Source organism: Schistocerca serialis, chromosome 7 (genome assembly GCF_023864345.2).
Source record: "Schistocerca serialis cubense isolate TAMUIC-IGC-003099 chromosome 7, iqSchSeri2.2, whole genome shotgun sequence".
In the NCBI taxonomy this organism is placed as follows: domain Eukaryota; kingdom Metazoa; phylum Arthropoda; class Insecta; order Orthoptera; family Acrididae; genus Schistocerca; species Schistocerca serialis.
In genome coordinates this window covers 326617029-326635493 of record NC_064644.1, presented here as the reverse complement: position 1 = coordinate 326635493, position 18465 = coordinate 326617029, and the positions used below count along the sequence as shown (strand labels likewise).

Sequence of the window (18465 nt, the reverse complement as noted above, 5' to 3'; positions counted from 1 at the left end):
GGCGTGTACAGGTACAGCTGCCCATACAGCTTCAACACGATACCACAGTTCATCAAGAGTAGTGACTGGCGTATTGTGACGAGCCAGTTGCTCGGCCACCATTGACGAGACGTTCTCAGTTGATGAGAGATCTGGAGAATGTGCTGGCCAGGGCAGCAGTCGAACATTTTCTGTATCCAGAAAGGCCCCTACAGGACCTGCAACATGCGGTCGTGCATTATCCTGCTGAAATGTACGGTTTCGCAGGGATCGAATGAAGCGTAGATCCACTGGTCGTAACATATCTGAAATGTAACGTCCACTGTTCAAAGTACAGTCAATGCGAACAAGAGGTGACCGAGGCGTGTAACCAATGGCACCCCATACCATAACGCTGGGTGATACGTCAGTATGGCGATGACGAATACACGCTTCCAATGTGCGTTCACCGGCAAACACGGATGCGACCATCATGATGCTCTAAAAAGAACCTGGATTCATGGGAAAAATGACGTTTTGCCATTCGTGCACCCAGGTTAGTCGTTGAGTACACCATCGCAGGCGCTCCTGTCTGTGATGCAGCGTCAAGGGTAACCGCAGCCATGGTCTCCGAGCTGATAGTCCATGCTGCTGCAAATGTCGTCGAACTGTTCGTGCAAATGGTTATTGTCTTGCAAACGTCCCAATCTGTTGACTCAGGGATCGAGACGTGGCTGCACGATCCATTACAGCCATGCGGATAAGATGCCTTTCATCTCGACTGCGCCGTTGGGATCTAGCACGGCGTTCCGTATTACCCTCCTGAACCCACCGATTCCATATTCTGCCAACAGTCATTGGATCTCGACCAACGCGAGCAGCAATGTCGCGATACGATAAACCGCAATCGCGGTAGGTTACAATCCGACCTTTATCAAAGTCGGAAACATGATGGTACGCATTTCTCCTCCTCACACGAGGCATCACAACAACGTTTCACCAGGCAACGCCGATCAACTGCTGTTAGTGTATGAGTAATCGGTTGGAAACTTTCCTCATGTCAGCACGTTGTAGGTGTCGCCACCGGCGCCAACCTTGTGTGAATGCTCTGAAAAGCTAATCATTTGCATATCACAGCATCTTCTTCCTGTCGGTTAAATTTCGCGTCTGTAACACATCTTCGTGGTGTAGCAATTTTAATGGCCAGTAGTGTACTATCACCACCTCATCCCTCTACCGGCTTCCCATTCCATTCGTACAAGGGGCCTTAAAGCAGGAAGTTACACATTAAGCACATTGTACAATAAGAGTCGCATTGTCAGATAAGAGAACATGTTCCAGTTTCCCTGCAGAGACAGTTCTGCTGCTGTACCGACAGCGGGTGCATCACAGTGCGTGAGTGAAGTGGCGTGGCAACTGGACACGTACTCCAGAGTTGAAGCACGCAGGACAGTGGATTTCGTAGGTGAAACGTCCAAACTTCACACGGATTCATCATGTGTGTGGACCAAATGCAATGTCGCGTCCATCCATAGTGGAACGGTGTCAACAATTTGACCAAATCCGCACAGACATGGATGGTAGGAGAGGAAGGCCACCAATGTCAATCAAAGACGACCGTGTCCTGCAATCGAGAAACTGATTCGCATCAAGAGCAAATCTTCCAACGATTAGGACGGTCAGACAGCGGTCCTCAAATGGCTGCCCGTCTCTAATGTCCCACTGACAGCACGATTATTAAACTCTAATCTTCCTTTCTTCTACTGTCGAATGGTTTGTGACCGAGGAACTTACTTCTATCATCGAAGTACGGAACGATTGGGAGGACGTTCCGACATTTGTTTACAGAAACTTGGTGACTATGTTGAAAAACAGTGTCGTGAACATACATAACTTTGAGGTCTAGTGTAGCATTCAGTAAAATTTACTTAGCATGCCATAGTACTGTGTCATTTAAGTTTGAAGTCCACTCATAAAAGACGTGTGGGAAAAATGACTATCAGTAAGTGCCTGTATCATCTTCAGTTTCTCCCATTTCTACGTCGTCATTTCGTGATATGTATACAGAAGATACTGACACAGTGCCAGCATGTTATTGGAATGTACGTTCTCGGTGTTCCAACACTAAATCTCTCCGTGAAGCCACGCTGCGTCTCTTACAGCATCTGCCATTTGAGCATCTGCTTCACAGTCCGCGCTCACTTTTATATCAGTGAATACAAGGGTTGTCCAGAAAGTAAGTTCCGATTGGTCGCTAAATGGAAACCACAGTGAAAATCAGAAACATTTTATTTGTAAGAGTTAGCTATACTTTCCAGATACTTCTCCACATAGTCGCCGCTCCGACTTAGACATTTGTCGGAGCGTTACACCAAATTTCCAACACCATCGTCATAGAAGGCAGCCGCCTGTGCTTTCCCATAATTCTATACGCTGGTCTATAGGGCGTAGCCTGCACCCAAGTGTTGTCTTCGTATCCAGCGCTTCATGCGAACAGAGATGATACTCAGGACGACACAATTAGGACTGTGTTGTGGATGATCGAACACTTCCCATCGAAAAGGCTGCAGGAGCGTCTTCACTGCCCCTGCAGAGTGCGGCTGACAAGGAGCGCGTGGCAGTTGTGTTAGGTGGGCTGCATTCATTAAGGCGAAGCCTCTCAGCGGGTCCTCCGACTTGGCGGGAGACATCGTTGTTCTAGGCTCCTTACTCGCTCACAGTGCGTTCCCAACTGAAAAGGTCGTCTTGATGCAATCGACGGTCATACTATAGACACTACCCAACACATCCGTGCAAAGCTTCATTGGGCTTTCACTCTGGTGGACAACCCTCGTATAAACAAAATGCTGTCATATTACTTGCATATTAATACTCTTTGTAACGCATCATTTGTACCCCCTCTAAAAACAAACATCGTCCGAACAGGCCATGAAGGTTCACTCGTACTGATGAGCCACTATATCATTCTGAGCCCACAGACATCACCGGATGCAGATACAGGGGGCATGTAGCGAGCATGCTGCTCTCCTGGCCGTTGTCAGTTTTCGTGGCCGGAGCCGCCACTTCTCAATCAAGTAGCCCCTCAGTTGGCCCCACAAGGTCTGAGTGCACCCTGATTGCCAAGAGCACTCGGCAGGCCCAGACGGTGACGAATCCAAGTGCTGGCTTAACTTCAGTCACCTTGCGGGAACCAATATTACCACTGCAGCTAGACCATTGGCTTTTCCCGTTGCCTTTTCCCCGTTCCAACAAATGTAATCCACAATTTGGTTTTAGTTTTACTTTACTGAAAAAAAATGTTACCAGTTATCGTCAGATGTCTACAGTTCCTAAGATAAAGAAAAATTCGGTTTCAAAGGTATGACAACAGACTCGTCTCGGAACTTAACTTACGTCAAACGACCGCCTGAAACATTTCTTTTTATCGTCTCTCCCTAACGAATAACACTCATGTAGTTAACCAACGCACTGTGTGTTTTCATAAAAGCTGACGATGAATGAGTTCATGACCGATAAAGTTCGCTTTACAGTAAAGTAAATGAAAATCAAATTGTGGCTGTTTGCTGCTCTATCAGAAAACAACGAAAGTTCTGGAATAATGACAACATTTGATAAAACAAAATGATCACTTTTAGTTTTCGAAGAGCAACATGTTTTATTTCTGATATAGATTTCTGCTTCACTATTTAGTTATTTACTCGGAATGGTTACAAAGTTTCCCGGCGAGCTCGTTTTGACGTTTTGCCAGTATCAAGCTTATTACTTAGCAAGTACGACGTGGTCAGTGTTGCAGCTAGCAGCGTAAGTATCGGTTGTCTTTTTTATATTATAATCACGTTATTTCTGTGTACTTTTGCTCTGTGAAAAAGAATTCTACCGATATCACAAAAAGTAAAAGTATTTGTAAATAACGTGACTATACGCGAAAGAAAAGACAACCGATACTTACACTCCAAGATGCAATATGAACCACATCGTACCAAGACCTACGCTTGATAACGGCAAAACGCCGAAAGGGATTCGTCGTCTAGCTTTATAACCACTACGAGTAAATAACTGAATAGTGCAGCAGAAGTCTGTACCAAAAATAAAATATGGCGTTCTTCGACCTCGTCTGTGCTGCGGTTCCAATCTAAAAGAACTCCTGCTCTTGTTTTACGATTTCGTCTCTGGCATGTCAGAGACGAAATTGTAAATGTTCTGTAGTTTTTGATACAACCTTTACAACAGTTTTTCCAAAGTACACGCTCAGTTACATGGGACGCATTTTTATTAAACATATTTCATACTATAAGGATTTGACAAATCCTACTTCACAAATGAGACTCCTAGATGTAAAAGGGGGACTATTGAGGAAGTAAGTGATATTAAAAGATTATTTTTGCTTTTCTACGTCTTTTATTGAACTATCCTAATTGCAAAGGCTTTTCAGAGACCGCTACCGGTCACAAAATTTGTTGACTTCTTGAATAATTTAATGACGCTACATGTTTCAAAGTACAAACTTCATCTTTACGCTACAATGGCAACATTTAACAAAAGTACACATGTATATTAAAGTTATTGTATATAGTTTTGTGAGCTGTGGTCATCGTGACCTAATGTGAGGAAATATTCACTTCGTTCATTGGTCTGCTCTTCAGATTTAAAATAGTCAGTCACTTTGTTCATATGGAATGGATGTCTTCTTATGGTGTGTTCATTTACCTCTCTTGCTATTGCTCCTTGGACCTCATTAACCACTCTTCATAAGCTTGCAAAGCACACTTAAAACAAGTCGTCGCAACTACTCTACTGTGCAGTTGATGCCAGTCAAGACAACGCTTGTTTAGATTTCTCAATCGATGTTTCGATCCTGGTGTTATATCACTTTCAGTGACTTCTCCAAATCTTGCTGTTGCGTATTTGTATGTTGCTCAACAAGAAATATTACAACAAGACAGACAATGACAACGTGAGGTTAATAGCAACAGTGTAAAAATTATTTTAAAGAACTACAAAGATATTGTTTCTGGAACGCACACATATTCCTAACTCGTTACTATTTACTATTTCAGAACTATCGAAGTTGAAGAAATGTGAGTTCTCTAAAGCTCTAATTTTGTTCAGGATGTCGTTTTTTCACTTGTGGCCACAGATAAATATTTCAACTTCAACTTTAATATTTGTGTGTAACTCCTGTTAAATGTTCTTTTGTATTACCACTGTAGGCTGAAGAGGCTTGTACGTTGAAACATGTTGCTTCATTAAATAATTTAAGCAAAACAATAATATTCTGTGACTGGCTGCGGTCACTGAAAAATCTTTTCATATTTTTTAAACAGCCACGGTCTATTAACAGTCAGTGTGGCTATAAATTATCCTCCCTGACACTGGCGCAGCTCCAGCTCACTCCTCCTTCTGTGTGGACGACTCCAGGTAACGCTACAGATCCAGAGAGCGACCAGACGGCCCACTTCTTGCTGACGGATGGGTCCTTCTTCGAAGGAGGCCTGGAGGTGCGCCTCGCAGAAACTCTGGCAGTCCAGCTGAACGCAAAGCTGAGATACCGCGTACGCATGCGCGACATGTGGCGCGGCGTTGTCGATGACGTCAGCAGACGCTCCGCGCACATCGGCTTCGCCGGCAAGTGGTTCGTTGTGATGCATCCCCATCTCAACATCACCTGCACCGTGCCCTACCATCGCGGCAGCTTCTACTGGTGAGGACCTCCACTGCAAATTTCCTTTCTATGCAGTTGATACATTTTTCAGAGGCCTTATGTTAACTAGGGTAGTATTTTAGTTTCAACACATAGACCTGCAAAAAAGAAATCTCTTGATGAGTCTTACACAAGATGCATCTAAAATGTTTGGTGACGAGGCTGGCATCTCGATGGTAACCACTAACGGCTTCGTCAGTACTTCATTGCATTCAGGGTAACGGAACAGTAGCCAGTATTCATTATCACTCGGATGAGCCAGAACTGTTTCTTGTGTAAAGCCGATGAGAACCACTAAACATTTACACGAAATAATCCTAGCATTAAGCATTCGACATCTCTCGCTCATCATCGTACATCTGAAGACACAATGTGCTAGGACGCTGAAACATTTTCCACTGCAAGTTTAGCGACACAGTAGCACTAGGGGGGCCGGAAAGTACTGGTTCTCTTTACGCTAAATTCAGATAAATTCTTAAAAGCTTTTATTTTTAATCAATGGTCTAATCACCCTTGCTATCAACAAACTTTTGCCATCCAGGGTGCAAATTTTCAATGGCGGATCGATGAAAATCAATTGGTTTTTGAGTAAAATGCCTCGAAATGGCATTTTAGACAGCATCCATGTTTTCACATTTTTTCCTACTTGGAAAATATTGTAGCGATCGGAATAAATGGAAATCCGATGGTGCATTAGCGGGTGAGTATGGTGGGTGAGGCAATGCCTCCCACCACAATACATTAATTTTTTCCAGGGTGCGGTCTTGCATAATCGTGTTGCAAATAAAGCCTTCTCTGTTGTCAATCTCTGGGTACTTGTCAATTCAAAGATTGAGTTACTCAATCCAGTTGTTCCCAGTAAATGTCTGCATTCACTGTTCGTCCAGGTTTCAGCACTTCAAAATGAACAATCCCTCGAACACTCCACGAAACGCACAAAAGAGCCTTTTTGTGGTATAAATCGTGGTGATTCATTCTGAGAGAGCCACTGCCACTTGGGTTTTGGAATACCATAGAGGACCCATTGTTCATCTCCAGTGATCGAGCGATCAAAAGACACTTCCGTATTGTGTCGCTGAAGCAATAAGTTGCGTGTAGTGAATCGCTTAGTTTCTTGGATGGTCGGCCAATATTGATTAAGAGTGCTTCACAGTTCCTCGATTGTTTGACACCGGTTTGCTTCCATTTCCGCCCCTACCATTTCATTGTCTAAAGTTGGTCGTCTTGATCGATACCAGTCGGAAAGATCAAAATTACAGAATTTGACTTTAGAAAACCACTTTGTCGCTTGCAAACGTCTAATGCACTTGGATAAACATCGTAAATGTTTTTGGTTCCAAGTGTTGTGTTATTACCCTTGCGAAGCTCCAAAAAAAATAGGATACCAGATATGTCCTCTTCTGGTATTTGGCTGGCCATTTCACCATAAATTGCAAAAAATATACAATATTTAATTATTTTCAAATATGAAAGTTAAAATGTCTTTCGCCCTATTCTCCCGTACATAATGAGCTGACAAAGGACAAACGATTATCTACATGTGCAGAAACGACATTATTTCCAAGCCCCCTAAAAAATACAAAACCTTAACTACAAATCACAAGCAGGCATCCTAATTAAGGCTGCCTGCATTATAGACAAGCTTTATTAGCTTTATCACATTATGATGTAGTGACGCACTCAGCAATATTTTGCTGAAAGTTAACTCCAGCAACGATAGCCAAAATTGGGGTGATGTTCACTGAAAGTGGCTCATTTTCGTTACGGAATGTTATAATCGTACACCCTGTTTTTGTCTCGATAACTCAGAAAGTGCTACATTTGCCTTACTGACGATCAACGGCATTTGACAAAGGATCGTTACTGCTGCTGCTCGCCGTTGGTGACCGGCGCACACAATTCGGAATATGAAACCATCAGACGAGGGGTGCCCCAGAGCTCTATTTTGGGTCCCTTGTTGTTCCTATTATATATTAATGACCTTCCATATGCAGTGTCACAAAATGCAAATTTTGTCTTATTTGCAGATGATACAAGTATTGGTACAAGAAACAGTACCCGTGATCTCACAGAGCAATCAGCTAATGAAATATTGACAATTGTCATTGGGTGGTTCACAGAAAATGGATCTCACTGAATTTTGACATGACCCAGTACGTACAGTTTAGTACCTCACAAAGAATACCTGACCTTATAAGTATAATTTATTCAAACAATTAAATTATAGCCGTAGACAGTGTCAAATTTTTAGGGCTACAAATGGACCACAACCTAAATTGGAAAACTCACGCTCTAGACTTAACGGAACGCCTTAGTTCAGCTACATTTGAAGTACGCATGATAGCAGAAATAGGAGATTTAAAAATGAAGAAGTTAGTTTATTCGGCCTACTTCCATTCACTAATGAGTTATGGAATCATATTTTGGGGAAACTCCTCTCACAAAGAGAACATTTTCAAAATTCAGAAACAAATCATTAGAATTATATCTGGTGTCAGTCCTTGATCGTCATGCAGAGGCCTCTTTAAGAAACTTGGTATTCTAACTACTACTTGATAGTACATATTCCCATTGATGTCCTTTGTCATTTCCAACATTCTTACACGAAATAGTGCGATACATGATTGTTGTTGTTGTGGTCTTCAGTCCTGAGACTGGTTTGATGCAGCTCTCCATGTTACTCTATCCTGTGCAAGTTTCTTCATCTCCCAGTATGTAATGCAGCCTTCATCCTTCTGAATCTGCGTAGTGTATTCATCTCTTGGTCTCCCTCTACGATTTTTACCCTCCACGCTGCCCTCCAATACTAAATTGGTGATCCCTTGATGCCTCAGAACATGTCCTACCAACCGATCCCTTCTTCTGGTCAAGTTGTGCCACAAACTCCTCTTCTCCTCAATCCTATTCAGTACCTCCTCATTAGTTATGTGATCTACCCAACTAATCTTCAGCATTCTTCTGTAGCACCACATTTCGAAAACTTCTATTCTCTTCTTGTCCAAACTATTTATCGTCCATGTTTCACTTCCATACATGGCTACACTCCATACAAATACTTTCAGAAACGACTTCCTGACACTTAAATCTATACACGATGTTAATATATTTCTCTTCTTCAGAAACGCTTTCCTTGCCATTGCCAGTCTATATTTTATAACTTCTCTACTTCGACCATCATCAGTTATTTTGCTCCCCAAATAGCAAAACTCCTTTACTACTTTAAGTGTCTCATTTCCTAATCTAATTCCCTCAGCATCACCCGCCTTAATTCGACTACATTCCATTGTCCTCGTTTTGCTTTTGTTGATGTTCATCTTATATCTTCCTTTCAAGACACTGTAAATTCCGTTCAACTGCTCTTCCAATTCCTTTGCTGTCTCTGACAGAATTACAATGTCAACGGCGAACCTCAGAGTTTTTATTTCTTCTCCATGGATTTTAATACCTACCCCGAATTTTTCTTTTTTTTCCTTTACTGCTTGCTCAATATACAGATTGAACAACATTGGGGAGAGGCTACAACCCTGTCTCACTCCCTTCCCAACCACTGCTTCCCTTTCATGCCCCTCGACTCTTATAACTGCCATCTGGTTTCTGTACAAATTGTAAATAGCCTTTCGCTCCCTGTAATTAACCCCTGCCACCTTCAGAATTTGAAAGAGGGTATTCCAGTCAACATTGTCAAAAGCTTTCTCTAAGTCTACAAATGCTAGAAACGTAGGTTTGCCTTTTCTTAATGTAGCTTCTAAAATAAGTCGTAGGGTCAGTATTGCCTCACGTGTTCCCATATTTCTACGGAATCCAAACTGATCTTCCCCGAGGTCGGCTTGTACCAGTTTTTCCATTCGTCTGTAAAGAATTCGCGTTAGTATTTTGCAGCTGTGACTTATTAAACTGATAGTTCGGTAATTTTCACATCTGTCAACGCCTGCTTTCTTTGGGATTGCAATTATTATATTCTTCTTGAAGTCTGTGGGTATTTCGCCTGTCTCATACATTTTGCTCACCAGATGGTAGAGTTTTGTCAGGACTGGCTCTCCCAAGGCTGTCAGTAGTTCCAATGGAATGTTGCCTACTCCCGGGGCCTTGTTTCGACTTAGGTCTTTCAGTGCTCTATAAAACTCTTCAAGCAGTATTATATCTCCCATTTCATCTCCATCTACATCCTCTTCCATTTCTATAACATTGCCTTCAAGTACATTGCCCTTGACTAGACCCTCTATATACTCCTTCCACCTTTCTGCTTTCCCTTCTTTGCTTAGAACTGGGTTTCCATCATAGAAGTAGTTCTCTTTTCTCCAAAGGTCTCTTTAATTTTCCTGTAGGCAGTATCTATCTTACCTCTAGTGAGATAAGCCTCTACATCCTTACATTTGTCCTCTAGCCATGCCTGCTTAGCCATTTTGCACTTCCTGTCGATCTCAATTTTTACACGTTTTTATTCCTTTTTGTCTAATTCATTTACTGCATTTTTATATTTTCTCCTTTCGTCAATTAAATTCAATATTTCTTCTGTCACCCAAGGATTTCTACTAACCCTCGTCTTTTTACCTACTTGATCCTCTGCTGCCTTCACTACTTCATCCCTCAGAGCTACCCATTCTTCCTCTACTGTATTTCTTTCCCCATTCTTGTCAATTGTTCCCTTATGCTCTCCCAGAAACTCTGTGCAACCTCTGGTTTAGTCAGTTTATCCAGGTCCCATCTTCTTAAATTCCCACCTTTTTGCAGTTTCTTCAGTTTGAATCTACAGTTCATAACCAATAGATTGTGGCCAGAGTCCACATCTGCCCCTGGAAATGTCTTACAATTTAAAACCTGGTTCCTAAATCTCTGTCTTACCATTATATAATCTATCTGAATCCTGTCAGTATCTCCAGGCTTCTTCCATGTATACAACCTTCATTTATAATTCTTGTACCAAGTGTTAGCTATGATTAAGTTGTGCTCTGTGCAAAATTCTACCAGGCGGCTTCCTCTTTCATTTCTTACCCCCAATCCATACTCACATACTACGTTTCCTTTTCTTCCTTTTCCTACTCTCGAATTCCAGTCAACCATGACTATTAAATTTTCGTCTGCCTTGACTACCTGAATAATTTCTTTTATCTCATCATACATTTCTTCAATTTCTTCGTCATCTGCAGAGCTAGTTGGCATATAGTCGTAGACGTGGGCTTCGTATCTATCTTGGCCACAACAATGCGTTCGCTGTGCTGTTTGTAATAGCTTACCCGCATTCCTATTGCTTTATTCATTATTAAACCTACTCCTGCATTACCCCTATTTGATTTTGTATTTATAACCCTGTATTCACCTGACCAAAAGTCTTGTTCCTCCTGCCACCGAACTTCACTAATTCCCACTATATCCAACTTTAACTTATCCATTTCCCTTTTTAAATTTTCTAACCTACCTGCCCGATTAAGGATCTGACATTCCACGCTCCGATCCGTAGAGCGCCAGTATTCTTTCTCCTGATAATAATATAATGATTATAATACCAGAACAAAAAGCAGTCTGTATGAGGACTATAAAAGCTTAACATTAGTACAAAAAGGAGTCCATTACATGGGTATTCATATATTCAGTATCTCACCAGAGCCTATCAAAGGTCTTGTAAGTGATAAAGATCGGTTTCAGAGTGCATTAAAGAACTTCCTGTTGACCAACTCCTCCTACTCTATCGGTGAATATCTTCACAAGGATTATAGCTCATAACTCTGTCTGCATTAGAATTGTACGATATCCATGTATCTGAGTAAAAAGAAAAAAGAAAAAAGAAAAAAAACCTTTGACTCTTTCCACATCGCAGAGACCCCTCTCCAAGGGATCCATAGAAAACGACAAATGTAATGTAATGTACAGCACGCCAAGCTGCTGTGACGCTCGATGCTGCTCACCTCTTGGAGGTTCCTGAACACAGCAAAATAAGCATTCAAGTTAAACTCATTCCGTACATTTAGCAGTAATCTCGGTTTCTGTACGTAAATTTCCATTTCTTCCAGCACGTTCAGTAATTGTCCTTTTGGTGCCTTAAGCAACACTTCCATATTATCGTTTATATTTCCTGCCACATGTTTTTCTTTATCAAAGTGTGTACCGAGTTTGCTCTCTAAAACGAGTCTTGAAAGTCCTTCATGTCTGACCACAGTCTTGGCAGCTGATGTAGACAGCAGATGCTAAACAATTATTGCTGTTGTTGCCAACTTTGTGGCGTAGCCTAGAACTAGTGCCACGTTTTGTTTGTAATTCAGTTTTTACTTTCGTTTTCCTAAAGGCTAGTGCAATTTTGTCGGAGTATACACCATTGTATGACATTGCATCAAACTTCCTCCTCTCTGTATATATTGTCTCCTTCCTGTCACACATTTTTGACTGTAGTCTGTTATAAAGTTTCATTACATCACAGTAATTGCACAGAAAACGGCAACTGGGATTATTGCCGGCCGCGGTGGTCTCGCGGTTGAGGCGCTCAGTCCGGAACCGCGTGACTGCTACGGTAGCAGGTTCGAATCCTGCCTCGGGCATGGATGTGTGCGATGTCCTTAGGTTAGTTAGGTTTAAGTAGTTCTAAGTTATAGGGGACTGATGACCACAGAAGTTAAGTCCCATAGTGCTCAGAGCCATTTGAACCATTTGAACTGGGATTATTACTAATGAACAAAATGAGTATAATGTGAATGTTTATTTTGATGTATGCACGAACCTATTACGAGGGTTGAATGAAAAACAATGCCTCCGCCTTCATTAATTGGGTTTGGATGGGAATATTTTAATAAATCAAATGCAGAAATAATCCTTAGAATGTGGTCTTTAATTACCAATATTCACTCTTCCACATAATCACCAGTCAATTGGATACATTTCTGCCAACGATGAACAACTTTTCTGAGGCTGTCACAGAAGAAGTCGACTCTGTTTCTGCAACCACAGTCTCACAGTTCTCTCAACGTCTTCCTCAGACGCATAATGATGTCCCCGCGGATCAGAAAGGAGAAAGGCTTCACCTTCATTCTCGTAACGCGAGAGGAGTTACTGGCAAATTTCAAGTCCTTGCCCTTTCATTTCACGAGCCACATCTGGGGTACCCATCGTGCACAGATCTTCCGATAGCCAAGCAAAGCGTTAATGTGACCCACACGTTCATGTGAAATCCCGATTGTGCTTGCAATATCTCTCTGAGTGGGACGACGATCGTCCTGAATCAATCTGTCAACATTTTCCCTGTGAAACTCGGTGGTTGCTGTCACAGGGCGTCCAAATCTTTGTCATGCATCTTTAAACTTACTAGCCCAACGACGCACAGTACTCACATCAACACGATCACCACAAACTGCTTTATTCTCTGATGAATCTCCTTTGGGGTGTCACCTTCTACTGTCAAGAATTCAATGACTGTACGTTGATTAAATCGCGTAGACCTACCGTCTGCGCGGGCTTCCATACTTTACACTGTAACAACACAACCGTTGAATGCTAAGACTTCTCGCCAGCTGAAGCTGTAGAGAAGAGGCTGCCAACTGTTGAATTACCAAGGTGGAGACATTACTTTTCAGTCAACCCTGGTAACTCAGGGGCAGCCAAGATTTTGGCACGAATGCCGATATGCTCAGCATTGCATCACATTTCCCCCACCGCCAGGGCCACGCTGTCTGAGCGCGAGAAGGGCGAAAAAGGGAAAACTGCGAACGCGCCGCATTTAAATGGCAGTGCTGTCGCACAGCGTACTACTTGGTGTTATATTTCACATTTATCAACAACACAGGTTACAAATAATAATTTTCAGTATTATTTCGTTATTTTTGGGGCGCTGGAGATAAAATATAGTATTTTTCTAGTGCAAACTTCGGCTTCGAGACAGATGCAGACAGTTTCAGTTCACAGAGCTTGACTCTCAAGTTGCCATGTAATCGTGACTTATTTAGATTCATAATCGGAAGAAGATCTTTCACGCAAATATGTCAATCAAAATATTGTAGCACTATTGCAAGCTTGTTATGGAGATTTGGAAACTCTATCTCAGGAAAGCAATATACTTTTAGACGTCCTCGGCAGTGCTAACGTAAAAACATTTGTCATTAAAACTGGAATTACCTTGCAGGTCAGTCAGTTACATATGCACATTCACAGGGACACTTTCAACTGAAACGGAAAACGGTCTCGAAAACAGATATAAGGTTCCAGAATGAGATTTTCACTCTGCAGCGGAGTGTGCGCTGATATGAAACTTCCTGGCAGATTAAAACTGTGTGCCCGACCGAGACTCGAACTCGGGACCTTTGCCTTTCGCGGGCAAGCGCTCTACCAACTGAGCTACCGAAGCACGACTCACGTCCGGTACCCACAGCTTTACTTCTGCCAGTATCTCGTCTCCTACCTTCCAAACTTTACAGAAGTTCTCCTGCAAACCTTGCAGAACTTGGAAGGTAGGAGACGAGATACTGGCAGAAGTAAAGCTGTGGATACCGGGCGTGAGTCGTGCTTCGGTAGCTCAGTTGGTAGAGCACTTGCCCGCGAAAGGCAAAGGTCCCGAGTTCGAGTCTCGGTCGGGCACACAGTTTTAATCTGCCAGGAAGTTTCAGATATAAGGTTGACTGAGTCCTCAGAATCTATATAAAACTATACTTGTAATTATTTCAAGGCCCAATGAATTCTTCAAATCTCACGTTTTCATTAATGCCGGTGAGCTTAGCGAACTGGACTGTCTTCGTCAGAATGTGTCCCTCCTACAACTCGATTTTCTTTTTAATTCCATCCCCATCAAATTAGAAGGAAGTTATCTTGCAGTGTATTCCTGTGGGCGACGCACTGTGCAGTCAAGTCCACTAAAAGTGCGGAGTCTGCAATCCATTTCGGATGTTCTAACTTTTGTTCCTGCACTCCTTTTTCCGTCACTAATTGAACAATAGCGAGTTTTAAACTGAAAAACCGTCAAGGTATGCCCCTTAACATAACCAACGTACTTTGCAGTGATCTTTAAAGTCTTCCTACCCTTAGTTCAGTTCCATCAAATACTGTTAAACTGACGATGGAATAATGCGAGCGACTTCAAAAATTCTGTTATTCGTGCCACCAGTTTCTTCACTTGCTGTACGGAACAACGCATCTCATCTGTCGATCGTTGTAATTTTTTGCCCTTTCATTGTTAACCAAATCTTTAAATTCTTTCTGTATGGTTTTGTAATATCGTTTCATAGCAAATATACTTATGCGATTTGAGAATTCTCATCCCTCTCTTCTATCTTCCGCATTCATTTTAAACGAATGTGACAATAGATTGGTAGATTGACATTCTTTGTGCAAGCAGCCAGTGGACTTGGGGTCGTCCTTCATACCACGAACAAACAGCAAGGGTTAAACAGTGCTGACAGCACGATTCTGCCGAACTGAGGAGAGTTGTGCCGACCGAAAAGTGCCGCACCGCAATGCTAAATGAGATGTGGCGCTGTTCCGTGTGTTTCCGAGAAGGACCGAGCAAAGCCGAACGACAGGCTAAGCCTTGTCCCCACACCCTACACACGTGAAGTCTGGCACGCCGTGGCCAGCTCTGTACTAGCTTGAACAGTGTGGAGCGGAGCAGCTGCTTGACACAGAGACGCGGCGAGGTGGCGCCGCTGACCTTCTACTCCGAATGTGTCATCAACTATCGAGATTCTAATTATTAGTTACATTACGTCATGGTCAGACAGAGATTCCGAAATCAGAAAAGGGATTGTAAGGCGTATCCAGCAGCAGACATAGACTCATATCATAATTTAGTAACGATGGACAGAAAACTTAAGATAAAATAAATCATATGGAAGAATCATTGAGGAAAGAAGTAGGATACTGAAGTGCTGAGGCATGATGAAACGCGTTTGAAGAGGACTGGGCATGTCTAAAAAGGGTAGTCATAAATGCTGGACAATCAGACAGAGGTACACGGAAGATAACTCCCAAAACACCTTGGGTGACGGAAAAAATACTTCACCTGATGGGTTAGAGGAGGAAGTACAAGAATGTTCAGGGAAAGACGGTAATTCAGCAATATACATCACTTAGGAATGAAATAAATAGAAAGTGCAGGGCAACCAAGGCCAAATTACTGCAGGAAAAACGCGAAGTAAACGAAAAAGAAACTATCGTCGGAAGAACCGATTTAGGATATAGAAAAGTCAAAACAACCTTCGACAAAATTAAAAAACAAGAGTGACCGCATTACGAGTGCAATGGGAATTCCACAGTTAAACGAAGAGGAAATAGCAGATAGTTGGAAACAGTGCACTGAGATCTCTGTGAGAGGGAAACATTGTCTTACAAATTACTTGATAGCAGAAGAAAATGGACTCGTAAGGAAGACATAGGAGAATCAGTATTAGAATCATAATTTATAAGAGCACTGTAAGACTTGAGATCAAATAAACCAGAAGGGCTAAAAAACATTCCATCGGAATTTCTCATATCACTGGGGGAAATGTTGTGTAGAAACTGTGAGACTGGATACGTACCATCAGACTTTCATAAGAATTCGGAACATAGTGAGAGCAGATAGATTCTAAAACTATCGCACAATCAGCTTAACATCTCATGCATCTAAATTGACGACAAGAATAATACAGAGGAAAATAAAAAATAATATTGAGGATCTGTTAGATGACGATCAGTTTCGCTTTAGGAAAGGTAAAGGCACCAAAACGGCAGTTCTCAAGTTGCAACTGATAATCGAAGCACGACTGAAGAAAAATCAAGATACGCCCATAGGATTCATCGATCTAGAGAAAACTTCGACAATCTGAGAAAAACAGAAGTAGGCTACATGGAAAAGTGGGTGGTATACAACATGTATAAGAACCGAGAAGGAACAATAAGGCTGGAAGACCAAGAACGAAGTGCTCGGATTAAAACGGGTGTAAGACAGCGATGCAGTCTTTTGCTTCTAACGTCGCATAGCGAGATACTGTTTGCACACACATCAAAAAAAATTTTGCATCGCCTCAGTACCGAGAGCTCCAGAACCCGTACAGAAAATTGGAGTAGAGATAAACATCATTTCCGCCCTTTATATTGCTCATAAAAACAATACATTGCACGTTGTACCACCACACAGCGAGACCTTGAGAGGTGGTGGTTCAGATTGCTGTACACACCGGTACCTCTAATACCCAGTAGCACGTCCACTTGCATTGATGCATGCCTCTGTTAGTCGTGGCATACTATCCACAAGTTCATCAAGGCACTGTAGGTCCAGATTGTCCCACTCCTTAAAGGCGATTAGGCATAGGTCCGTCAGAGTGGTTGGTGGGTCACGTCGTCCATAAACATCCCTTTCCAGTCTATCTCAGGCATGTTCGATAGGGTTCATGTCTGGAGAACATGCTGGCCACTCTAGTCGAGCACTGTCGTTATCCTGAAGGAAGACATTCACAAGATTTGCACGATGGGGACGCGAATTGCTGTCCATGAAGACGAATGCCTCACCAATATGCTGCCGATATGGTTGCACTATTGGTCGGAGGATGGCATTCACGTATCGTACAGTCGCTACGGCGCCTTCCATGACCAACAGTGGCGTACGTCGGCCCCACACAATGTCACCCCAAAACAGCAGGGAATCTCCACTTTGTTGCAGTCGCTGGACAGTGTGTCTGACCTGATTGCCTCCAAACACGTCTTCGACGATTGTCTGGTTGAGCGACACTCATGGGTGAAGAGAACGTGATGCCAATCCTGAGCAGTCCATTCGGCATGTTGTTGGGCCCATCTGTACCGCGCTGCATGGTGTTGTAGTTGCAAAGATGGACCTCGCCTTGGACGCCGGGAGTGAAGTTGCACATCATGCAGTCTGTTGCCCACAGTTTGAGTCGTAACACGACGTCCTGTTGCTGCACGAAAAGCATTATTCAACATGGTGGCGTTACTGTCAGGGTTCCTCCGAGCCATAATTCGCAGATAGCGGTCATCCACTGTAGTAGTAGCTCTTGGGGGGCCTGAGCGATGCATGTCATCGACAGTTCCTGTCTCTCTGTATCTCCTCCATATCAGAACAACATCGCATTGGTTCACTCCGAAACTGCTGGACACTTCCTTTGTTGAGAGCCCTTCCTGGCACAAAGTAACAATGTGGACGTGATCGAACCGCGGTATTGACCGTCTAGGCGTGGTTGAACTACAGACAACACGAGTCGTGTACCTCCTTCCTGGTGGAATGACTGGAACTGATCGGCTGTCGGACACCCTCCGTCTAATAGGCGCTGCTCATGCATTGTTGGTTACATCTTTGGGCCGGTTCAGTGACACTTCTGAACAGTCAAAGGGACAGTGTCTGTGATACAGTATCCTCAGCCAACGTCCGTCCTCAGTTCTGGGAACTTGGGTGATATAAAACCTTTTTTGATGTGTGTATATACCTACTCTTACTGAACCCCGAGTTTGCATCAGTCTGGACTCAGCGACATATGTATCATGCTTTTATTGGCTGTAAACAAAGCTCTTTAAATGTGGTTGATTATGTCATCGGCGGTTTTTGGTGCAATCTTCTTGGCAATAAAAAAGGATACCTTCAATTAAAACTTACTTGAAACAGTGAAATGTACTGTCTTCCTAAACCGCAAAACTGGTACAAAAGTCTTCACAGTTCGCCCACGTCTACCAGCACTCCAGCTGCGTATATTACACAAAAACCACTCGTGATCTGGCATAATTTCGATGTGTGTATTCTCTCTCTGAAGTACCGATCAGCTTAGTGCCACACGAGATGAATGGATAATCACAAGTTTATTGTAAATGACACTAATGTGTTCCAGACCGAAACTTAGCCAAGACTG

General features: G+C 42.7%; 1 protein-coding gene and 1 non-coding gene across 2 annotated transcripts in view; one reads left to right on the top strand and one right to left on the bottom strand.

The window, feature by feature from the left end:
• Nucleotides 1–18465, top strand: part of LOC126413044 (uncharacterized) — a 113193-nt gene that overhangs the window by 31462 nt on the left and 63266 nt on the right. Inside the window, exon 4 of the mRNA XM_050082940.1 lies at nucleotides 5377–5659. Coding sequence (XP_049938897.1) covers nucleotides 5377–5659 — 283 coding nt within the window. The remainder of the gene's footprint in view (nucleotides 1–5376; nucleotides 5660–18465) is intronic.
• On the bottom strand, nucleotides 13912–13986 carry Trnas-cga (transfer RNA serine (anticodon CGA)). The gene has a single exon. It is a non-coding gene; the product is annotated as a tRNA-Ser (tRNA).